Source organism: Diadema setosum, chromosome 4 (assembly GCF_964275005.1).
Source record: "Diadema setosum chromosome 4, eeDiaSeto1, whole genome shotgun sequence".
In the NCBI taxonomy this organism is placed as follows: domain Eukaryota; kingdom Metazoa; phylum Echinodermata; class Echinoidea; order Diadematoida; family Diadematidae; genus Diadema; species Diadema setosum.
In genome coordinates, this window is record NC_092688.1 from 7886041 (window position 1) to 7912347 (window position 26307).

The 26307-nt window shown below is 39.4% G+C and overlaps 1 protein-coding gene and 1 non-coding gene across 2 annotated transcripts in view; both read left to right on the forward strand.

Annotated features, from left to right (window-relative positions):
• LOC140227539 (fructose-bisphosphate aldolase-like) overlaps positions 1-18299 on the forward strand; it is a 36200-nt gene extending 17901 nt beyond the window's left edge. The window contains exons 2-8 of the mRNA XM_072307943.1: positions 7557-7716; positions 8422-8633; positions 10284-10505; positions 12526-12609; positions 12911-13085; positions 15334-15533; positions 16094-18299. Of these exons, the coding sequence (XP_072164044.1) occupies positions 7602-7716; positions 8422-8633; positions 10284-10505; positions 12526-12609; positions 12911-13085; positions 15334-15533; positions 16094-16186 (1101 nt within the window). The 5' untranslated portion in view covers positions 7557-7601 and the 3' untranslated portion in view covers positions 16187-18299. The remainder of the gene's footprint in view (positions 1-7556; positions 7717-8421; positions 8634-10283; positions 10506-12525; positions 12610-12910; positions 13086-15333; positions 15534-16093) is intronic.
• LOC140228185 (small nucleolar RNA SNORD14) lies at positions 11926-12025 on the forward strand. Its single transcript, XR_011901183.1, has one exon. It is a non-coding gene; the product is annotated as a small nucleolar RNA SNORD14 (small nucleolar RNA).
• Positions 18300-26307: the final 8008 nt, after the last annotated feature.

Sequence of the window (26307 nt, forward strand, 5' to 3'; positions counted from 1 at the left end):
TAGTAAATATGAAAGAAACAGTTCATTTAATATTTTTACGGTTTCCATGATTTGTTACGCTTCAGTGACTTCCTAAAGATGACCTTGTATTTTGTCCTTCCGTTACCACAAAAAGAGGTCTTTTTAATATTTTATCAAAAATAGTAATATAAAAACCATAAAATTTTCAGTGCAAAGCAAGTTTAGGTAGGCCTATAACTTGGCACCCATCCATCCACGAAACCCCTCCTCTTTGAATAATTATAAATAAATTAAAAATGTCCTTCCGTTACCGAAGCTGGTAACGGAAGGACAAAGTTGTGGTAATGGAAGGACTTAGAGTCTGTTTTTAGCTATTTAATGTCCCTAAGATGAGAACACAAATGTGTCAGAACCTACTCTAAGTACCCTTGACTAAATTCAAATAACAAATGAAGCCACACCTCTTTCCTGAATGCAGGTCGACCCAAAATTGGCTCAATTTTGTAATTTTGTGTGTACAAACCCTATGGGAAATAGTGCTCTTTCATAAAACTCATAAACATCTGATAATTTTTTTCTTTTGATCACTTTGATTACTTGACTTTTGCCTAACTATGGTTAAAAAGTGGTCTGTGACAATTTTCTTTGGAAAAAAAAACAAACAACAAAAGGAAAAAAAAAACCAAAGAAATACAAAAGAAATTCAAGAAACAATAAAAAATAAAAGAATTGAGATTGATTTTGCAATTGTTTATCACTACATTTGTTTAATACCTCAAAATGAAGATCCACACCAAAAAATGTCCGTAAATTGCTTCACATTAGTATTCTACGGACTAAAATGTAATTTATTGAATAAATCTGCATAATCAATTCATATTTTGAACAATCTAACTATGGTCTCGTGTAGATTACTCTCCAGGGTGATGTGTGCAGATTTTAATCATGATTTATTTATGCAAACAGTGTTAGAGATTGGGGGGGGGGGGGAGGGCCTGGGGATAAGCCCCCAAGAACCCCCCTCCCCCCCCCCCCCCCCCCACACACACACACACACTGTGAAATGAGTCCATAAGATTTGGCTATTTGGGGGATTAAGCAAAAGAAAGAAAAAATATCACATTGGACTACAAGGATGAACATTAAAGTTGGAAATAACATCCTTCACTGTATGCACACAAAGCTCTTTGTCCTTCCGTTACCACACATTAATGAAAACAATGTGTTGTAATTAAAAAACCAGTTGACATGTTTCAAAGTTAAATACATGAAAGTAAAGCTAAAACTATTTGGATCAAACTGTATACCAGCCACATATGAAAAAATTATTAACCTTAGAGAGGTTTAATAAAAACTAACCATAACCCATCTTCCCCATACACTTTACACGGACAATCTGCATGTCCTTCCGTTACCGTCCTTCCGTTACCAAACACACATGGACATTATGTGGTCTAATTAAAAAAAAAAGTAAACATATTTGAAAGTCAAATATATTCCATTACAGCTAAAACTATGGCAATTAAACTGTATACCAATAAATTAAAATTGCTCCATAAACTTCACAGAGTTTTGATAAAAACTAATTTGCCTGAAAACCCATGTCCATTTTGATGTCCTTCCGTTACCGACCTCATTAATATGCATATTTCATTACTCTTTAACAGGTATAACAAAAATTTTGGTGGAAATTATTGTCTTTGGCTCTGGTAATACATCTCTATACTTTGAAATGCTGTATCCATCAAACTTTTCTTAGAGTACTCTTTTAAACTGTGAAAATTCTGTCTGAATGTCCTTCCGTTACCGTGGAATTGCCCAGGGGGAATAATATTACCCATAACATACGTCAGTAACAAGTCGAAGAAATGAGCACTTTATTCAAAAAGTTAAGTTTTGTGAAATTCTCTTTTTATTTTCCTTATATAGTTGTACGCGTATGACATCATACACTGTAGTAGTCTTCTCATCCAGCAGTGACTGTGCAGATACTTAAAAAATTCATAACTTTTGAACGGATTGTCCAATTTTCCCCAAATTTTCACTGATGTGTTCTACTAATATTGTTGCATTCACTCAATCCACATGTACATGTATGAAGGTGAAATTGTCCTTTAAATCCTAAGGGGTGTGGTTGAGGGGTCTAGATATTGCGCACAATCGTACCTGAATTTCTCAATAAATATCACGAAAATGCAGAAAAATCACCTCCCAGAATCTCCTGATGATACGATGACGGAGTAGTGCGCTGTCGCGGTTTGTATGTCTGACTTAATTTTATGCGTTCAGTTTCTCAGGGTATGTAAAGGTCGCGCAGCTGCCCTATGTAGTTTCATGCGTGAAAGTGTCTGCCCTTCTCTGCGGCTGTAACGTGCTTCGGCTTTCGTAGAATATTATAAACGATCGATCGAACAAATTACAAATTCTATCGGCTATGATCATACGAACAAGACAAGCGAGACGACACGTCTAGGCTACATAATCCTTAAAAAAGATTTTAAGCTAAGGTAGGTAAATTATAAGGTAAAAAATTGGAAATTTTGTGATAAATTTGTTCAAAAAAATTGGAAATTTAGTGAAAAATTGGTTTGAAATCAAAATTTCTTACCTGCTTCCTTCTCATGTTTAGCGGTTGTCAGGTATGTTTATTCCATGGGCATATTGGCAAATTTTGCGCTTAGTCCTATGCGTAATATTATACAAATGATGCACAGGATAGAGTGCGTTAGTGTAGGCGTAGCGCACTCGAGGGTATTTACAATTGTGAAACATGCACGAGGCGAAGCCGAGTGCATGTTGCACTACATTGTAAATACCCGAGAGTGAGCTACGCCTCCACTAACGTCACGAAATAATCCTGTGCATCATTTGTTTTATAAAATGGGTCGAAAATTTGAAAACTAACAGCATTTTTCACGTACCTTTGTGGGTCAAGACGTCCGACGATGTCCGTCCCAAACATTTACGCACGTCGCACTCGGAAATCCCGCACATACAGTATAAGTATGATGGGGGGTTGGGTTTCCGGACACTGAAGTTCCCGCATGAAAACTTACTTATTTTACATAGAATATGCACCCTTTACCTTAAAGACTTGATATAGACTCCTCATATAGGCCTACTAGACAACATACTCTGAAAACGGCGTGAGAAAATAACCTGCTAAGTCGTGGGATTTGCCCTTCAAAGTGACTCCATGTACGCGTCCGGTCCCACAACGCTTGGTCTACTGTACTGTGCAAAGTGTACGTATAAGAGTATACGTACGCCACACATCATGTTATGCAGGGAAGAAAGGCCGGCCGGCTGGCAGCCCAAACTAGAAGTTGTTTACAGGATTGACAGCGCGTACTGTATGCATGCAATTCAAAGGAGCCGCCGCGTGCACAGATGATCAGCAATAGGATTTAACACGCAGTGCGATGGGACTAGAATAACCAAAGCACACGTGACTCATTTCAGCGCTTCCTATTGGCTACATTCTTGAACCCATTTTATAATGCTTGTTATACGCAGTGGTTATGCTATGCGTGATCATTAAGTCCCTGCGCGAGACCTAGTACCCTTACTATACTTCTGCATGATTAGTCCTCGTGACATCAGCCCTTGCTTGAACATGGACTGTGTCCACAGATGCTTTCCCTGTACACTGTATGAGACCTGGGCCCCGTTTTACCAAAAGATAAAATCGATTTTAAATTTCCTTATCACACAGACTGCCATAGACTTACAGTTGAAATCAACTATATAATCAATTTTAACTCTTCATAAAACAGGGCCCTGATCATTCAGAGTAAAATTTGGTGGAAACAGGGTACATGTAGTTTGGCTGTGGATCTACACTGTACTGTAGTTCATTCTGTTCAGTGAGTGATCAATGATGCATGATGACACAATCTTGGCATTATGATCCCATTACAAGATTCATGTACATTGCATATTGGAAGTAGCATGTGTGCAGGTGTTACTGACTGAAAGATGTAAGCTTGAATAATGAGTTACAAGAAAACTGTACCATGTATTGTTTATTTTGACTTACAAACTTTCCTGTGTGTTTAATTTATTTTTGCCCACCTCAACTCCCCCCCCCCCCCTCCTTCTGACCATGGAGTGGATTATTGCTTAAAAGTTTTATGGACATTTCGGAAGCAGTCTATTCTAATGAAGAGTACAGCTCAGGTATCAGTCACCATCTACTTGATCTATTGCAGAATATTGTGCCGGAGAACTTGGCATCAAAAGTGGTCATGCTTTGCCAGGTCTAGCGCCTCTATTTCTATAGCTGGCATTGGCCTTTGGACGAAGTTTGTGGAGGTAACACTGTAAACAAATAGCACACATCTATAAATTTTTACTGCATGAGCAGCACCAATGTCAACAACTTTGATTAAGAACAGCCAATACACTGTAGTTGACAGAGTTCACTTAATAAACACAGCTGCCTGTAGAACTCAAAATGGGTACATTTGTAACTTGATACAATAATTCATATTTTCTGTGTACAACATACACTGTACTTGCAATTAGCATTTTGTTTGGCTAGCATGATCATCACATGGATTATATAGAATAGGGCATATGGAATGACAGTATATAGGCATTCACTTCACCTGTACTCTCTTACAAACACCTCATTCTTCATAGTAATTCTTTTTCCAGTCAATATTTTATACACCAGCATCGATGAGCTTGAGTCAAGCCAATCAGAAATTTTCGTGAATTTTGACAAGTAATGTGCTGATGTGAAGTTTAATATCTTCTCCAGTGCCATATATTTTTTTCTAGTGTACTCTTTGTGTATTAATAGAATGTTATCTTTTTCTTAAGGTCATGTAACAATAAGTGTAGAGAGTCATGTGATAAGAAGTTGAGATCTTTCCTCATTGGGGATACGGATGTGGTAACGTGACCAGAATGTTTACACCTATGACGTGAGTGGTTCACACAAAGCTAGAATTCAAAGGAAACAAAATCACACTACAGCAGATTTTGTCTTCTTCTTTTTTTCAGGCTGAATGAGCTTGGAAAATTGGTGTATTTTTGTAGCAATTCATACAATACAATTTCAGTAATGAAAGAGGAATTGTTGGTACAGTATAATGACATCATATTCGTGGGCATACCATGGTAGGGGAAAATACATGTACACTACGTGTGCAAAATAAATTGAGACCTTATATCATTCCTCTGTTGCTGAATTAGGTGAAAACATAAAATCAAGTTATCTTTCCCTTGTATTACTGGTTTGTGGGACAGGGCATTTACCAGTTTCCACTGATAAGGAACACTACTGTACTTCACTATGTCTGCCCATTGCTTGCCTGTAGGTATAAAGATTTATTGTGAAAGGAAATGGTATTGTAGCAGTGTGTACATACAGTTGTTGTAAATATGCTTACTAGGGTATCAAACTTTTGTATCAAGTACAAGTACAGTATACATGTAATGTGTGTTGTGTCATTATTTCATGATGATGAACTCTCTTCAATGTCATTTTAGCTCACCTGAGCAAAATACTTTATAAAACAAAGCGAAACGAAAGAATTATCTAATACTCTTGACATAACCTCGTTTGAACTTTGGCCTGTGACACTAGCAAACTCTGAAGAAATGAATGGTCATGGGTTCCTGCTGATTGATGTACTTTTCAAGGAGACACTGGTCAAAGTGACAGTTTATGAGGCATTTATATCCTGGCCAAACACTTGTAAAATATAGATAGCAGCTTCAAGTCTATTAGTTCCTATAAAACTTTTGAATTGAAAACTCTTTCAGGTACATACAATTGTTTAGATACAAGATCATGAACTTGAACGACACTGTATATTGTTACACCATTTACAGGGTCACAAGGTAAAATTATTGTATTTCCATCTGGTGAATGATACAATTGTTTTTGACAAATTCAATTTGTGGCCAGAAGGACTTTACCATCTCTGTGTTTGTACAAAGAGAATTATGAATTGGCATTGTATATGGTACATGTACATATTAACCAAAAACAAAAAAAGAGAAATTTCAAATGTATTGACTCATCAGGATAAACTTATCCTGAAGTTTTTGATTCATATGCAGTTTGTTGTATGTATTTGTAACATTACACTTTTTTTTTTTTTTTGGGGGGGGGGGGGGGGGGGACTGCATAAGAGAGCAATTTATTAAAAAGACTAGCATCCTACTGTTGCTGTCAGTTTGGCCGGAGCAGCATTTTTTGTGTTTGAACAGGAAGGTCTCACCTCCCTGGTTTGAACAGAACTATATGTGAGTGGCAGTCATTTTGTGCATTGTCTCTGGTCTGTCCATTACTGTTGGAACGACTGTGATCTTTCTGCCGGGCATGCTTTGCCCTGCTGTTCAGGTCATCATCTCATCACATACAACATGTATAAGACATGAATGTCATCCAGTACCATTTGTGAGCTGTCCAAAAAGCACTGGAGTAATGAAGGGATTGTACAGTAGTAGACAGAATTTGGAGATGGTCATAGCCTCCTGTTCATGTTTTAAACCTCACACTTATAGGCCATGCGGATCCCTGTCTACTAGATAGTGTATCTTCCAATTGATTTCATCCAGAGTATACTGTCTTTACCCATAGACCCCTGAAACCTTGTGGGTATTATAGGAAGTCAGTGATTTCAGTATCGAATAGGCAAAGTAGCCTACTCAGTTGATTTCCTACTCATTTATGCATGAGTATTTTCAGTGCTGCCAGGTGTGAATGGATGAGAAAATACAGTTTGTGATTGAAGTGTAGATAACCCTTGACTGGGCAATTTGTTGATGGGGAGGCTCTTCCACATAAACACACATAATGAAATGAAATATAAAACAGAAAGGGGTCTAGAAGAGAGCCTATGCACAGGCTGTTGCTTGACTTGTAGATTTGACACATTTGGTATGCTAGCCTGATGCACCCAGGCGCCCCTCCTATCTGCTTTGCCAAGGTGCCCCAGATTGAGGACATCATTGAACTTTACAGTTAACACAGGTTGTACAGTGTGAGCATAGCATTGAGCTGTCAAGTTCTCTTGTAGTGTAAGATTCAGACCTGGAATCGTATCTTAAATGCTAGTTACAATTTACAAACAATATTCTCATATTGAAATAAGTGATTTAAGAACTAATAAAGAGTAGACAATTGTCACTATAATACATATTATTGTACTTTTTTGTACACCCCAGAGACTTATGTAAGGTAGGATGTTACATGATAAACCTGATTGGAAGTTTAATATAGTAGTTATGTCTGTGTTGTTTAGATTGTCAATTGAGTTGATGATAGCTGTCTCTTTAAAGATATCCAGAAGATTGAAGAGGCAGATATTAATATTCATATCCTCTTTGGTAACCTTTGCAATTCCACCTCTCCAGACACTATCAACTCTTGTGAATGTCAAATTTATTTATTATATTTTGACATTTTGAAGTAAAGATAATGATGACATAGTTACAGTGTCCAGTCGGAAGTCATCTGTAAATGATACCAGTTGGTAATAACATATAGCATTTGTGAAAGTATGATGTGTATTTGTCAAAGAATCTCCTAACGTTTTTTGCTCACTTTTCCTGTCCCGTCTGACTCTGTGCTACAGCTTTTCTTCTCCGTCTACACGTGACCCCCACTGAATCTCATCACCATGCCAGTCGGAATGTGTGGCACCCTCAGCGAGGAGAGGCGCAAGGAGCTGAAGGCGACTGCCGATGCCATCGTCAGGGCGGGCCACGGCATCCTGGCCGCTGATGAGAGCACTGGTGAGAAAGATACAACAAAGATATTCATCCCATATCTTGTGCATTTTCTAAACACATAGAAACATTGTGACTGCTGGGTTGTGTCATCATTTACTCTGGACAAGTTGAAATGTATGAATTTACTTTAATGTGAAGTTGATGAATAGAACACAAAATATGGAAACTTTTTATAGAAGTGTTAAAAAAAAAGTTATCAGGAATGATTTGTGAAGCTGAATAAAAAAAGAACCATAACTGCAAGTTTGTTTAACAACATTAGGTGCAACTATTACACATGACCATAAATAACATCTGACCCTTGCATGTGACCTTGAACAGCAATATAATTACGGAGATGCTGTGAGCACATGTTTAACTCGCATTTGGTCATGATTGGAATGACAGTTGGAAAGCTGTTTGGTGTAAGAAGGTTGTGTAAGTACAATGTAGGTATAATATGACATGACTGACAGATAAATGAAGGCAGATTGATGGCATTCACATCCATTGGTCCCTCTCCAACCTTCAGGGAGCATAACAAATTGTTTTCAGTAAAAAAATCCATCATGTCCCATTGTCTTGCTCTGTGAAAGCAAAGATGGGACACGGACCGAAATGCATTCATCATTTCACAGTTGGCAGATTTCCCTGCAATATTATAAGATGTGAAAGATGAGGTAATGATGTTGTGTTTTGTATTTTTTTTTTTTTTGATACCTGTTTTAGGCACCATGGGCAAGCGTCTGGCTAACATCGGGCTGGAGAACACAGAGGATAACCGCCGTCACTACCGCCAGCTCCTCTTCACCGCCGACAAGGAGGTCGGCAACTACATCAGCGGGGTCATCCTCTTTGATGAGACTTTCTGGCAGAAGGCGGACGATGGGACGCCCTTCATCAAACTCATCCGGGACAGTGGCATCATCCCAGGAATCAAGGTGCGACTGAAGCCCTCCTTCATAGCTCAATTAACCCTCCTCCCCAGCACCGTCTCTAAGCTTGTGTCACACTGCCAGCAGCCCTTCCTCACTACCTCAGGCCCTGCCTCATAGAGCTCTCCCTTACTCGCCTTCTGTTGCTCTCCCTTTCTTTGCTGTAGCCAGCCCTCTCTGTGTTAAGTTCTTCCTCATTGGAAATCATATCTTAAACCTTCACTGCCTCAGATACTCCCTTATTTTCTGTTGAAAGAAGCTCTTCCTTAGTGTGTGTAGCTCTCCCTCACAACCCACATTCTTTCCTTGTTGCCTGTTCCCAACCCTCACTACCCAAATTTAATTTTTGCTGACTAAAGGTATCCCATAGGTGCATGCAGCTCTCCTACATTGCTCTAACTCACCTGTCTTGCCTGAAGTTTTCCCTCAACTGATTATGAAATAACCCTGTCCAAAAAAAAAAAAAAAAAAAAAAAAACAAAAAACAAGTAAACAAACAAACAAACAAACAAACATCATAGCATATAACTGTGTCCTCTCAGAACCTGATGCCAGGATTGTGAGAAGACCTTTTAAGCCATGCTAATCCAGTGCTCTCTACTGACACAAAATCCGTCAGAGCGCGAACAGGGCATTCGCTAATAGCTGTCCAATATATTTTGATGTGAATCCACTGTGAAGTGACTTCTGCCTGTTGTTCACATCACTGGTAAAACTTTGCGATGGGACACCTGTGGTGGAGAGGAAATGGCAATTTCCTATCCAGTCCGTCACCAGGTATTTGTAAGCACCACAGCCTCTGATTGACTTCTCCATGGTTAGCTGTGAGCAAGTGACAGTAAACCGTATCATCGACCTTGAGCACTGACAGTGATTGCTTCATCTTATTTGAGGTCTGATATTAAAGTGTATTTATGATGACTGAGAAATATTTTGTAAAGGGGAGTTGATCTATAAATCTTTCACTGTGATCAGAGTTAATGTAAATGAGAAATTCTGATGTTCAAGTGCGTGCTGCAGTTTTGTTTTGTTTTCTGTCGGAGCAATTTGTGCTGAAACTACACCCATGTGGTATATAAGTCAATACAGGTTAACTTTACTTTAGAAAGTGTGCTTGATGAATGAGGTTACATATTTAACCATCTCCCTGCCCTCCCACATTAAAAACACACAAATACACGGTATGTACACACACACTCACACCCTCACACATACAAATATGCTTAAAAGTTAGAGGTGCCATTGATTTGATGAGGTTACATTATATTTTATTGAAAAACAAAGGCTCTCTTGACATTTCACTGTTTATTTCTGCTTTCAATCAAAGAATACAGCATGTGGAACCATATTTCTGTGATTCAAAACTCACCGAATGGGTGAATGAATAAGTATTTTGTATCATTTGGAACAGAGTCGTATTCTTGTGAGTGTTTTTTTTTCCTATGTGGATATACTTATGCTTTTCTGTTGTGACAAAGTAAATTGAGACAAGTTTGAAAAAATATATATATTGTTTTATCGCTTCAGTTATGTAATCTACAAAGCTTTCCATCCTACAAGTGTTTAATAAATGAGCAAACATTTCATCAGAAATCAATCAGAAACCATGCAGTATGTTCTCAAAATATTTGCCATTGTTATAACCTCTTATGACAGGTGGATAAGGGCGTGGTCCCTCTCCCTGGAGCCACCAACATCAACGAGGTCACCACCCAGGGTCTGGATGACCTCAACAGCCGGTGCGCCAAGTACTACGAGGGCGGTGCCCGCTTTGCCAAGTGGAGGTGTGTGCTGAAGATCACCGAGAGCACCCCGTCTCCACTGGCCGTCTTGGAGAATGCCAACGTCTTGGCTCGCTATGCTGTCTGCTGCCAGCAGGTACTTCACTCTCTTCTCTCGGATACCTCTTCATTGTCCCCGCCGAACGAGTTCGAGCAGGGGACTATGAAACGGGCTCCGTACGTGTGTGTGTCCATGCGTCCGTCCGTGCGTCCGTCCGTCCGTCCGTGTGTGCGTCCGTGTGTGATCAAAATGTTCAATTTGCTACTTCTCTGTCATTTATGAGCCAATTTTGATTCTGTTTGCTTTATATGATAGCACTACATGGGAGCTTTAAAACTGCTACACAGAATTTCAGTTGTGACCTTTGACCTTGACCTTTGACCTATATTGTACATTTTGCTACAAAATGCTACTCCTTCGCCATTTCTAACCCGATTTCGATTCCGTTTGCTTTATGTGATGGCACTAGGTGAGGGCTTCAAAACTCTTACACAGAATTTTGACCTTTGACTTCTTTGACCTTTGACCTTGATTTTTGACCTATATTGTACATTGGCTACAAAATGCTACTCCTTCGCCATTTCTAACCCAATTTCGATTCCATTTGCTTTATGTGATGGCACTAGGTGAGGGCTTCAAAACTTCTACACAGAATTTTGACCTTTGACTTCTTTGACCTTTGACCTTGATTTTTTACCTATATTGCACATTTTGTTACAAAATGCTACTTCCGGCGGGGACATATATTACGCACCGCGTAATTTCTACTTTTCCTTGTTTTCATTTGTTACTCTCTCCTCCTACTCTGCCCATCATTCGTCTCTCACTCTCTCTAGCTTACCCATTTTCTACTCCTTTTCTCCCTGTATCATATTTTCTTGTTTTATTTCTAACAGTACTCCTTCCTTTCTTTTCGTCTGTCTGTCTGTCTGTCTTTCTGTCTGTCTGTCTCTTCTCTGAAACTTTCATTTTGTTCCTAGTTTTCTCTCAAGCAATTTCATTATCAAATGGGGCATGGAGACCGGTGGAGAATTCTCAGAAAATTTTTGTGTGAAATATTTAAGTCGTAAGTTTGCGTACATAGAGCAATCCATGGAAAAGGTATGTCATACACAATGTGCACATATAGTGCTAGGTGTGAATGAGGACAGTTGTTAATGGCAGAGTACATTTGAAATTGAGTGACTGTCAAACCCAAACAAATGCACAATTGGGTACCATGTAAAGCAGGGGAAATAGCAGTGATATTGCCTTCAGAATAAGCGAGGCTGACATTGATTAAACTCTGTTGGTAAAATAAGACCAGGGTAATAGAACTTTCAAGAACTTGTGTGTAGTAGAAGTCATCCTATTTGAAGTGGTTTGAATTGATTTGTATCATGTGAACGCTACCAAAACAGTGAACATTTACCAGCAAGCAACCACAAAACTGTCAGCTTTAAGGCTCCTCTGGGGGGAGGGGACCTAATGGTATACTTATAAACAGAGCATCAACCAAGTGTCTCTCTAGACGTGCCAGCCATGATGACTTTTATTCCAATCATTCGCAGTTTCTACCATAAGGACTTCACTGTCCTCATGATGGCTTGAAGTTCCTTCCTTGGATGTCTGAGCTAGCAGGGTGTCAAATCTTAGCAGGAAAAGTGGCATTGATGATGTCGGTCTTAAAATCAATTGTTGCTCCTTTCACTCTTGAATGTGTGGAGGCCCCAGATCATCTTTACGTGTAACTTCAGTCATCTTCGGTGAAGTATATGAATCATTCACGGTGGATCCACAGTCCTCTTAACTTATTTTATGTGGGGAAAACAGAGCACTTGTAGGTAGGAATATTAGGGATACTATCAAATTAAGTTGAATACAAAGAGGTAGAGAGAAATTTGATGGCTTAATGTCAAAAGACCCAACTTTAATATACAAATTTTGAGCATCGGAACTGTGCGTAGGTTACCTCCAATCATGGTAGACAAGAGTATACATGTAATGTATGTTGGTGGTTATGTGTACCGGACAGAGCGAATCATTTTGTTTTGACAGACAAATAATCCTAACAGATGCAGCAAACTCAGATATCTTCACTGTGTGTTGTTTGTTTGTTGTTTAATTTTACCTCCAGAATGGTCTGGTGCCCATCGTAGAGCCTGAGGTACTCCCTGACGGAACCCATGACTTGGAGAGGGCCATGTACGTGACTGAGATGGTGAGTGTGCCCTCACTTTTCTACTGCGGTGAAGCCTTGATGGCCGTGGATCATTTGTAAAACTCAGGACACTAGATGTCAAACCTCTTCACGTTCTCATGATATATATATATATATATTTTTTTTTTTTCAGAAATTCAGTTCTAGCCGCAAGAAATGTTAGGTATGTGTAGCCAATTTTTGCCTTGTTTCAAGCATCGGATCAACTGTAATCAATGATGTAAAGATTTGGTGTTTGGCTGTATGTGGCCAACAAATCTATTTCCAAACATTGAATTTGTACACTCCTGACCCACCCTAGGTCCTGGCGGCTACCTACAAGGCCCTCAATGACCACCACGTCTACCTTGAGGGCACCCTTCTGAAGCCAAACATGGTGACAGCTGGACAGTCCTGCCCCAAGAAGTACACACCGGAGCAGATTGCCGAGGCAACGGTCACCGCCCTGAACAGGACAGTGCCAGCCGCAGTCCCAGGTACGTGGGTACAGCAGTGGGTAGGTCTGATCACAACCACCATGTCCCATACCCCCACTGCAAGCAGCAGGTGCCCCAGAATTCAATTGATAATCAGTCTATGTCAGCCAAGCTTTTTGAAGAAGTTGGTAGAGATAGTGCTTGGTGGGTGTTGGGGTGCTAGGTGGGCATTGGGGAGTGTATATACAGTTGTTGCCAGCAGACTTATATTGAAATGCACTAGCTGTACAGACAGTTCAAAATGTTCTGCTTATTGATGCGGGTAGTGATCGTAAGTGGCTAGTGAGATGAGTGTTCATTTTTGAATTATTTTCTTTTTACATTGTATTATGGGCTTACAGTCAAAACCGTGTACCACCGTGTCATATATATGTGTGCATGATATTGGCCACAGTTTGTTTCAGATTTTATTCCAATTCGGTATGGAGGAATATCATGTAAGAATCTAGCCACCTATAAATTTTGGTGACCTAGGCATTTATCGCTATTGTCAGGTCACAGTACCTGCACTTAGTATCACAGTAACTGCTGGAAGACCTGCAGCGGATTGGTTTGTGCTATGATGGTAACTGTCATTATTGAACAGTTGTATGTTCAGTCATCATAAACCTCTTCATGAAAATGGACCCTGACCAGATTACTGTATACTCTGTTATTTTCGTCAATGAGGAGGTCATAGGCATTTTGGCAAGATGTTACTTTCGCGAATTGACGCTAAAGTTAACGTAAATGCTCTATTACTCTAGCGCATGGAGACATTTCGCGTGTTGTTAAATTTGCAATCCAACTGTGATTTGTGAAATTTGTGACAATTAAACCCTCGCGAAAATAACAGCTTGTACAGTATCTTTAAACTTGTTCAACATACCAAGTTCCAGGGAGTGACTCATGATACAGTAATGACGTGCCTACTATTGTGTTCATGGGGGGGGGGGGATGGTTATTAAGTAGTGGTGCAGTTGATATTGACTGTCAACATGTTTGCCTTGATACGCTGTGATGACATCAATGTTTGGTGACAGAGTCCACAGGCTGTATGTGGTTATAACTCTGAATGTGAAAGACGGGTGAAAGTCAGATAATCCTCTGTGTACTCTTCATGGTAGTATGCATTTGTCAGCAGTCTGGACAAGATTTCATATGTTTACTTCTAGCAGCATGCTAATATGATGCAAATGTAATGTATAATATTGTCTTGAAGGTGGGAACTCGCTTCACTTTCTCTTTTTTTTTTCAGAAGGCAATGATAACTTATGTCTCATTTCATCACTTTGGTTTGTAGTCATGAATTTAACCACATACTGAATGGTCTGTCAAGTCCCAGTTTGTAAAAAATATTTGGCACTCAAAAATACAGAAACTGCCCTGATTTTTTAGTCAATGCGATAATATCTTGTATGGTAAGAATGCTACACTCGAGTGTCTCTTTAATTGCTCTTTGGAACCTGTCTGATATTGCAGAACTGCCAGTTCTCCTTGATTCTGCAGGAGGTTCCTTCAAAAGTTAGTTATCTCTTCCATATCCTGGCAAGAGAGAATTGAAATCACCCTGATCATGGAATCATTTTGTGCTGATTGAGATGCACACAAGAATCTCCCCGATTGTTCATTGGAATCTTCCTGATTTTGATATGACTATGTTGGCAGCCGTGATAATGATGTGTTAGTACAGTACTCTTCGCTTGCGATTAATAATCGGGAACTCTGCTTTAGAATAATTGACTTAAAAGCTGAAACACAGTTCCCCATGCGCGTTATATTTATCGGATAATTGGGTACACATTCCAGATGAATGGGTCAGAATTTTCCAGATTAACCCGATTTTATTTCCATAGTTTCCAGCAGAAAGCCTGTAAAATTCTGTGTGAAAATAAATTCCAAAAACTGGGAGGTGCCGAAGTCAATAGTGAGCATAGGTTGACATGTTACACTATGTGCAATGTAGGACCAATTCACCTTATCACTCTTACAAGTACATGTAGGCGCATTTATGCATGCCGTGGCACCAGCACCGTACACACTACCAACACACATACCGTGCTGTGTGTCTGATGCAGAGAGGTGTGTGTAAGTATGTGGTATCTGCGTTGTGAATAAATTTTAAACAATGCTTTCCAGTTAATCGGGTACTCCACCTAATCAGGTAAAAAATGCTCTGCTAGACACTACCTGATTAAGTGGAGACTACTGTACTGCCCAGTCCTTCAAAGGTCAAAGACCTGACTCCTTCCATCTCCCTGACCTCCAGGCATCACCTTCCTGTCTGGTGGACAGTCCGAAGAGGATGCCTCCATCAACCTCAATGCTATCAACAAGTACCAAGGGAAGAAGCCATGGTCTCTCACCTTCTCCTATGGCCGTGCCCTGCAGGCCAGTGTCCTCAAGGCGTGGGGAGGCAAGCCAGAGAACGTTAAGGCAGGCCAGAACGCCCTCCTTGTCCGGGCAAGGGTGAGTTTTCTTTCCCTTTTTATCTTTTGTTTGTCCATTTTTTTCAGTAATTGTAAACTGTTCCAAGCATTGTAATTTGGTTTTGAGATATTATGTTACCAAACCAATTCCTTGTGTCATCTATTTTGTGTAGGGCATTCATCACATTACGAAGCTTTCTGCTCTCTAGAATATAGAGTATGTGAATTGTATATTAATACAGTGGACTCCTGTTAGTCCTCGGGGCTGGCAGTTTTCTTTTGTTATATCGAAATTTTGTTATAACCGAACAAATAAACAATAAAAAAGAGAGAGCGGATGTTCGTTATAACTGGAGTGCACTGTATGAGTGCTTTTCCTGTCATCTTTTGAGTATACAGATTTGGTGTAATACACAATGACTTCAGAGTGGTAACTTTTATACAGGTAAAATAATCGCTGTAGATCGACCTTGCCCTGTTGAGGACGAGTCCCGAGTATGCTCAGGCAAGTGTCTTTGGGAAATATGTGTTGTAGCAAAATCAACGGGTTAAAAAACGATTTTCAGTGAGCACACCACACCTCATTTCTTGCTTTCACAGGCCAACGGACTCGCCGCAGTGGGCAAATACACCGGAGAAAGTGAGGCGGGGGCTGCCCAGCAATCCCTGTTTGTGGCTGACCACGCCTACTAGACACACCCCGAGGCAATATCCAGCAATGTCAGCATGGCCACACCCAATATCAGCATCATACCATAGAAAGGCTCAATGGTAGCTAGTCTACAGCACAAAGACCCTACTCGGTCATTTAATCGTGTAAAGGATTCGGCGCAAAGCTGCAATGGAGGCCAAAAGCAAACCATGTGAGGAAACGGAGTAAAACTTATAAAAAAAAACCTAACAAGACAATGAAACAGTGCTACTGAAGAATTCTCTTTTCAGTATTATAACATTTCTCTTGACAAAAGTAATTTGTGAAATTACCTTGATTTCTCTTTTATCATCTGTTCAGTATCTTTTTGTAACAGTCTTCCTCTTTCCGCATTGCAGTGGCTTTCAAACTTTCCACAAACTAAATTTTGAAATGATTCAGAGTTCCTGGACTAAGGACTGTCTTTGTAAATCAATATAAACAAATTGATATGAAGGTCTTTGTGTGTAGACTACCTTCCAATCTTTAACCTTCATTATATGACATGCATGATGGAACTTGTGAGTAATTTGTATCAACAATCTTGTTTGTCAATGTGGAGTAAGCAGTTCATATCTATGCTTTTAGCCCATGCTTCCATATACTCCTACACATCTATGTTTCATGTGACCTAATTGGTCCCCATGAGAAAAATAGATTTCAGCAATGTTTCACGTCAATACGTATTCAACCTCACTAGAAATGGCAGTTGCATAGACGTGTGATATATTCATATATATTGCCAAAGTCGATGGGGTAGAGTTGCTCAGCTGCAACTTGATGGTTCTGCTTTCTTGATGGTTTCCTGACATTCAGTTGTAATCATTACAGTGTGCAGTGTCATTGTAGTTTTTAAGATCCAGGCTGTGCTTGATCAACAGAGATCCATTCAAACTCATGTGAACACCTGTCATAATGAAGTGTGAAACTTGGCATACAACTGGTAGTTACAAAGTCTGCAAGTGAGGACATTTAAGTATTTTGTGACAAGTGTAAATGTGTGCATAGAAGTGATGACTTTCATCTCACAATTGCCAAAAAGAGTGGTTGCAAACCCAGACTAAGTTGATTCATCACGTTTTCCATCGCAGTTTTCATCAGAGACTACAGGCTTGCTTCCTTGATTATTAGCAGTCTGTTGAGACTTTATTTTCATTCACATTCTTCGACATTACATCCAGATTTTGACACTTTTTTGTTTTGATGATTTTATTGGTGTGTGTTTCTTGCAAATGTAGAGAGAGCTATATGGAAGTTACTAGTTTTCTACAGTGTTGAAAAAAAATGATAAATGAAACAAAATGTGAAATATAGAGGAATTTGAATCTGTTGTGTATCATTTAGATATATATAGTCACATGGATAACATGGGTTTAATAATGTTAACTACATATGGATGATACTCTTACAAGCTTATTCCAGTACTGAATGCTCATGTGGACTTGTATATTCTTCTTTGATCCCACACCCCTGCAGTGTAAGGCTTTAGGAAACGTGATTTATTTCAATCTTTTCTACTGTAGAAGTAATCATGTTTATCTTCTCCTTTTCTGTAAAATCTAACCAAGAAAAGTATTTATTGATTGGTATACATCATTCAGCACCCGTTTTACCCTAAAGTGGCACGTAACTGTAACAGTATAAACTTTTACTGGATGATGAGGATTGTTTTTTGACAATTTTTGTGGTCGTCTTGTTGATCAGTTCACCCTTGTACTGTTATGTTCATTTTAATGCACAACTCATCTTTACCTTGCATTAATGCTTGGTGTGCATATTCATATTGCTGGATTACAGCAATATCCACAACCCAAATTTAATGTGCATCACTGCCTGTATGAGACATGGTTGACAAAGTGACTGGAAAACTGATATGTGAGGTCTGTTCTTGAGGTGGACCATAAATGCATCCATGCACCCACAGCAATGTAAGTACCTGGGACTGTATGTAACCCCTCTCCCTGTTTGAAAAAGGAAAACAATTGGGGTTGGGGGTTCTGTATGATGCTCTTGCATGACAGTGGAGTGGCAATTGTGTTGTAAAAATGATTGTGCAGGCAAAGAAGCCATTATTGCTCAAATATCAGTGAAATAGACTGAATTCCTCTAACAATATTTGGCAGTGTAATATATGGTTTTATTAGCCTCTCCCGTGTCTGTAAGAGTCAGTGACCTGGATAATGAAAGTGAATGATAAATGTACATGTCCGTGCAAGAATTGTTTTATGCTTGAAATGGTTGCTGCTTAGTGTGTCTGTGTCTGCTTTGCTTCTTTGTAGAGTGAGTATTGTGTGTTATATGGATACACATACATACATGTATATTACATTACTGAGTGCTTTGTATATTACTGTATACACTTGTATATAACAGTAGATGGCAACAATCACCTTCCTTTATTTACAGAATGTGTGCGTGTGTGTGTGTGTTGTGTGTGTGTGTAGGTAAGAGAGCAATTATCAGGAATAGTCATCAGCTAACTGGACATACTCTCCAAAGGGAAGATGAAGTCTCATTGAAACTGATGTACTACCATAAACTGAGAATGTAAATAAAGAACAGATGATCGGTAGTTGCCCGTCTACTGTTTTATACATTTAAAAAAAAGAAGAAAAAAAAATATATATATTATACACACACACAATAATATAATTCATATATATGTGTGTATATGTGTATCTGTAAAACAGAATGTGTGTGTGTGTGTGTGTGTCTGTGTAAGGGCACGATCAAAAATGCCTTCTACTTTGGTTTGATCAGGAATAGACATCAGGTAACTGGACAGACACCACAAAGGGATGATATTGGAACTGATGTATACTATCAAGGCTTTTCACAACGCTGTGCCCTGTAGTGTAGACTTTCATTTAACTCTTTGGTTACCACATTATCAGAGTTCTTGTACAATGATCATAGTTGAAACAATTCCTATAGTGTGGACAGTGAAATCACAAAGTAATGAGCAATCAATTGAGATCAGTTGCAGGGAATGACATCAATGTCCAGAGTTAGAGTCAAAATCCATGATCGTGTAAAAATTGAGATAAACATCAAAGTGATCTCTTACAGAGCTTCAATCCAGTAAAACAGAGCAGCTAACTAGTTTTGCCACTTACGATATTGGATATCATTCATTCATTCAAAATAAAATTGAATTTTGTCCAAAATTTGATTTAGCATGCTTAGCACTCGAACTTTTTTAATTCTAAAGTGACAATTAAAAAAAGTTCACCCTCAAATTACGCTTTAAGGCCCGAATTCACGAAGGTGGTACAAATGAAACCATGGTTTAAACCATGGACAAAAACCATGGAGCGCCAAGTGTCACACGGAATATTTCGTTACGAAATTGGTCAATTCGTCGACAAAATTACCGTTTCGTTAACGAAATTATCATTTCGTGGACGAAATGTTCATTTAGTTACAAAATGTTGTCATTTCGGTACAAAATAATCATTTCATCGACGAAATGACTGATTGCGTAACGAAATATTCCATGCGACACTTGGCGCTCCATGGATTTTGTCCATGGTTTAAACCACGGTTTTATTTGTACCACCTTCGTGAATTCGGGCCTAAGAGTATATTGTATATATATATATACACTTTGGACAGCAATGTATATACATTGGACAGCAAAAGAAAGTACCCACTTCTGTCAAAGGCCGCACACAAAAATTCACCCCCTAGAAACAAAAAAAAAAAATGTTGTACACAGGTGTGCTACAATGCCCCTTACTAATCACATGCACATAAGCAAGTGAATGTCTTCATAACAAAGAAGAACTTGACATGCACAGCATTTTGGTCACTGAATCAAAAGTCCCACAAAAAAAGCACTTTCCACCATGCAAAAATGGCCACTGAATAGACATTTTTAAACAACCAGTATGTCAAAGTGGACACCTGTTTTGTCAAAATGATGTTAATGAGTGTATTCTGTATTTAGGGATGCTATCCTTCCCGATTATGCTAATTCTCAGAATAAAATCAGTTAGTTCTTTAGACTGGACATTACTTTACTCTGGTCTAAGACCCCGTTTACAGTGCGAGGCTCGGCCGCGGCCGAGCCGCGGCCGAGCCCAGCCCCGCTTCAGTGTAAACGCGCAAAAGGCCAAATACGAGGCCAAAATTGGCCTCGCATTTGGCCTCGCTCTGGAGGTGGTCTCGGCCGCGGCCGAGCCGCGGCCGAGCCCGGCCTCTTCTTGGTGTAAACGCAAACTGGGCCAAATGCGCGGCCAATTGCGCGGCCAATTTTAGTCTGGCTTCCAAACCCTCTGCCTGTATCTTTCGCTGTTCAGGATATTAACCCCCTCAACGTCGAAAACTAGTATAGTTTAAGGTGGTTTTGTCCTGCAAAGGATTTTTTCCTTCGGCAAAGGCCTTTGCCCAAACGGCGACTTCGTCGCCACGGAATTCATTTGGCAAAGGGTCTGAAAACCAGACAATACCAAATTGCGTTTGTTTACAAGCAGAGCGCCACTACGACAAAATATTGAAAGGTTTGAATCAAAAGCGCGGCCGAGCCCAGCAGTGTAAACGGACAAAATTGCGAGGCTCGGCCGCGCAATTGAGGCCGGACTCAGCCGCGGCCGAGCCGCGGCCGAGCCCGGCCCCGCACTGTAAACGGGGTCTAAGACCCCGTTTACAGTGCGAGGCTCGGCCGCGGCCGAGCCGCGGCCGAGCCCAGCCCCGCTTCAGTGTAAACGCGCAAAAGGCCAAATACGAGGCCAAAATTGGCCTCGCATTTGGCCTCGCTCTGGAGGTGGTCTCGGCCGCGGCCGAGCCGCGGCCGAGCCCAGCCCCGCTTCAGTGTAAACGCGCAAAAGGCCAAATACGAGGCCAAAATTGGCCTCGCATTTGGCCTCGCTCTGGAGGTGGTCTCGGCCGCGGCCGAGCCGCGGCCGAGCCCGGCCTCTTCTTGGTGTAAACGCAAACTGGGCCAAATGCGCGGCCAATTGCGCGGCCAATTTTAGTCTGGCTTCCAAACCCTCTGCCTGTATCTTTCGCTGTTCAGGATATTAACCCCCTCAACGTCGAAAACTAGTATAGTTTAAGGTGGTTTTGTCCTGCAAAGGATTTTTTCCTTCGGCAAAGGCCTTTGCCCAAACGGCGACTTCGTCGCCACGGAATTCATTTTGCAAAGGGTCTGAAAACCAGACAATACCAAATTGCGTTTGTTTACAAGCAGAGCGCCACTACGACAAAATATTGAAAGGTTTGAATCAAAAGCGCGGCCGAGCCCAGCAGTGTAAACGGACAAAATTGCGAGGCTCGGCCGCGCAATTGAGGCCGGACTCAGCCGCGGCCGAGCCGCGGCCGAGCCCGGCCCCGCACTGTAAACGGGGTCTAAGCAAGCTTCCACCAGGAAAATTATGCCACGTCTGACAAATGAACAGCGATCAAGCTAGGGAACAGCCTTCTGTCAATCGGCAAACAATGATCCAAGCTCTGCAGGAGGAATGGACAGAACTTCCCCAGAACTACGCCAACTAGCTTGTCCAGAGCATGCGTCAGAGATGCCTGGAATGTGTCCAGGCACGAGGAGGACATACACATTATTGAAAATTGCTGTTTGTGACTGCTTTTTTTTTTTCGTCCTGTGACATTGATTTTGGCGTAAAACATGTAAGGCTCATTCTGTTACATTTTGTGACTTTTGATTCAGTGACCAAGATGCTGTGCATGTCATTTTTTTCTTTGTAATAAAGATAATCAAATCACTAATGGATATTGCAGCACACCTGTGTACAAAAATTGTTAATTTCTAGGGGGTGAATTTTTGTGTGCGGCCTTTGACAGAAGTGGGTTCTTTCTTTTGCTGTCCAGTGTATATATATATATATATATATATATATATATATATATATATATATACATATATATATTATACTGAAACATATCTGTCGAAGTTAGCAGCATTCAGTTGAGGGTAAAAGATATTTTCAGATAATTCAGGATCGCTTAAATTGTAAAATGCTGTGGGGAAAGAGTTTTATACAAATATAGTTATGTCTAAACCACTTATCCTGAAAGCAGCTACGCCTCCCCCGCGAAGACACAAATTGTGCTCCTGAAATGTATACTGAACTCACCAAGCAGAGTGATATTACGAGCGCTTGTCGTACTATAGCTGGTATTTTGTGTATTTATCTTTTGCAATGGAGGAATGCAGGACATTAATAGACCAGTTCGCAAATCCACTTTGCGCATGAACAGAAAAAGGTCATTTGTACCAACGAGCATTTTGGTTTGTAAATTCACTGAGATAAGCATCTGTGATACGATGATTATTCATGTAATCCTTATCTAAATGGCGCTTGCCAGCACATCCACCTGACAGCAAGAAAGGGAATTTCGCAATATAAAAGGAAATAGGCTGTTATTGCATTCAATACAAAACACTGAAATGGATGCCTGCTTAATGTCAACTGATGGAGTATTCTGATCACCTGATCTAAACGCAAGTTCATTCTTTATTTGAACATGAATTCCATAAATTGTCACGTCGGGCAAACTTATGCATTATGCCGCTTTGAAAACGAGTGAAGTGGCGAATCAACTGATAAAAAAAAGGTAATTTGTACCAATGTGTACATGAGCTATTTACGAACTGGCTTATTTGTAGGTTTCATAGTTCGTAGGCACACGTGAACTAACTGGAAAATAGAGTAAATGTGTCATAATACTCTTTTATTGAATGACTCGCCACTACGGGTCAATATTAGAAATTGGTGTACTATAAAATCAAATACCTAAATGCATCAGTGAGTGAATATACTCTATAGAATTATACAAATTAATATATGTAGTATGTGCATGTGTGTATATTAAATGCACATACAAAATTAATACAGCAAAATATGCAACACGGTCTCGACTCCTTTTTTTTTTTATTAAAAAAGATTGAACTGGTATGTGACTGGAGTCGGAGGATGAGGATGGGGGAATAATGATACTCTTAATATTATATGGTATGAGTTTTCTTCAATACGTCTGCCCTCTACAAATAAAATCTGTAAAATCGGAATTGCTGATCTACATTTTTAGTAGAAGATGACAGGTTCGATTCCTGCTGGTTCTTTTCTTTTTCGACATGTTTGTTAAAAGTGTAGATCAGCAGGTGCGATCTTACAAATTTCATACGTACAGAGGACAGACAAATTGAAGAAAACTCATATCCCATATCTTCACCCCCTGCTTAATGATTTCTTCGCTTTTATCCGTAATGTATGTCAGAAACAAGTCCAGGGATTGTGTACTTTTCATTTAAAAAATAAATAAATTTTTGTGGAATTCTCCAAATATTTTCTGCACCGACGTCACAACTATAACTATGGTAGTCTTCTCATCCAGCGATGACGGCACCGAAACTTTTCAAATTCAAACTTTTGGATGGACTGTCTGATTTCCCTCAAACTTCACTGATGTGCTGGACAAATATTGCTGCATTCACTCAACTCTCATATATAGTTAGGTTTCATTTTCCTTTGACACTGACCTTAGCTTGTTTTACAATCCTCCTACAGCATACAGGTGAGCTTTTAGACATGACAATTCAAGATTTATGCCGCACGCATATTTCTGAACTTTTCACTTGCTCATTCTGGATAAGAAAACCCTTAGATATACAAACAGAAAAAAAATGCTTTGTTTTATAAATATAAATGATATAATACAAAATCAAATCAATTTCAGTACATCAGGGCCCTGTTTTATGAAGAGTTAGAATTGATTATAAAGTTGGTTTCTATCGTATGGCAGCCTGTGTGTTCAGGAAATTTAAAATCGATTATATATTTTGATAAAACAGGGCCAAAAACATAAAATGTCTGAACACCCTCACGTTCCTGTTGGGTAAAGCGAGATAGGATTGCTTTTATTCTCTGAATTGCGCAGATTGTATTTTTTTTTTTCATATTCCTGGCAAGTAATAGACTGCTAATCTATAAAAAAAAAATATGGAAAACATAATTGTTGATAAAATTGTCTTTGAAGGCAAGGAAGTGATATGATGAGGAATATTCTTTCTATGTCGACATTAATTGGTCCGAATCTAGCACGCAATATTCCCGTAATTCATAGATCTTTCCATTCATATCAACTTAAATTCCAGTCCTCAGTTTCTACTTTTTCCCCGCCACTCGAAGTAGAGGTCTTAGATATCAACAACTGGATTGTCAACAACCTGAACTCATAAAAGAGTGCAGTTCATGGCGGTTTTCTAATTGCCTCATAAAATGTATTGTGAATGAAATGCTCTCACAATTAGAACACAGTCTTAATTTGTCCTAATTGGTATTGTGCCCAGTTGAATTCAAATAGCCGAGGATATCCATTACAAGACGGATAATAGAATGAATGAGTCGGGAAATTATCACCCAGTATAATTATCCTAAGCTAAATCATTATAGGTTGCTATGGTATTCGTGGAATGGCTTTGGAGTGGCTTACGAGTTTATCTTACTGGGAAAAACTTTGTTACATTAATCTGACTTTTAAATAACCTCTTTCATTTATCTTATATATCAATGACTTCTGCAACTCATCCTCCGTGCTGTCTTTTCTTCTCTTTTAAATTTCTCATTCTAATCTTTCTAAACTGTTTAATTTCTTGAACACTACCTTGATATATTGTACCCGATAATAGTATTTTAATGGATTCAGGCGAAGGCATTATATCTCTTAACTTTAATTAAACAAATTATATGGTAATTAATGATACGATAAAGATAAACCAGGCCTAGTGTTGAGTGAATGGAATTGTAGTTAAAACAGATAAATTCCACGAACTTCTTAGCAAGGTATATATTGATTGCAATCTTTCATGGAAAGTTCATGTTGATTGTTCATTATAAATTGTAATCTAGGAATGCTGGGGTTATTCATAAATTGAAATATCTTTCCCAATGCAAGGGGCTTTGGACATTGTTGGTGTGAAATAGTTTCATTCTCTGTATGCGATTCTGTTATTACCTCACTTGAATAAGGGAACGCTGATCTGGGGAAATCGCTCATAGGCCAAAAATATTTTATTGATTCTCTGTCTTTAATTTAGAAATAAATACAGTCTTGAAGATGATGAATCATGCACATATCTTGGATCACACAAATGAATCGTTTGTTTCAAGTAAGAATTGTTGCGATAAATGTCAGATTGTATGTGTATCGCGATTGAATATTCATGTATAAGTTGAATATTGGCGACTTGCCCACCATATTTCCCTATAGTGTTTGTTAAAAACCGTTGATATTCATACTTACCCTATATAAGACAAAATGGAATCAAACACTTTTCCCGCATATGTACTGTTTTCGCTTTTAAGACAAGCGCTTCTGCTAAACAGGTCCTTAATTTTGAAATTATTTAGATTCTGCTCAGATTCAATCAAGTTCTCCGAGTTCCTTCAATAAAAATCTCAAAGTCAGTTTCTTGAATTCATGTGTTTAATTGTCCTACCTTGATCGCTGGAATTATATCTTTCTCTCTTGAAATAAGATGGATATTAAAATTCAATGCGGAGTATGGAACAATAAATTCTAAAAATAAAGTAACTTAAAGCGTGGGGCAAATGAATTGCAGGTGCTAATCCTAAATATCATACAGAAGCTGGTTATATTCTTTTCCCGATTGTGAGGATGATTTGAAATTTTGTTTACTTCACACGTTATTCTTAAGGATACACTAAGATGATTGCAAGCAAATATTTAAAAATGGATTTAAGTACCTTTTTAGGGACTAGGCAGCGAGGGTGTTTAATAATGCCTTTCCTATAATGGGCACTGCCTCAGTCACCAGTGAACTCGAATTGGAGACCGAAAAGTTGAGAGTCTGTGTTCATTACCTGTGAGTCACGATCCCTCAGCTTCTTATATTGAAAGTGACTAAAATGAAGAGACAAATTTAAGGAGAGGGAGAGAGAGAGAGAGAGATAGGCCTTCCTCCATACACATGATATTACCGGTTGACGATGAAGCACTTTCCTGTATTTACACCTCCTTTGCACTATTTTCAGATAAGGACACGACTGGCATTTTCGGCACAAACCGACGACACAGCAAGATCTTCAAATGCTTCCGAAATTTCTCGTACCTGAATGAGTAGATAATGGGGTTGATCCAT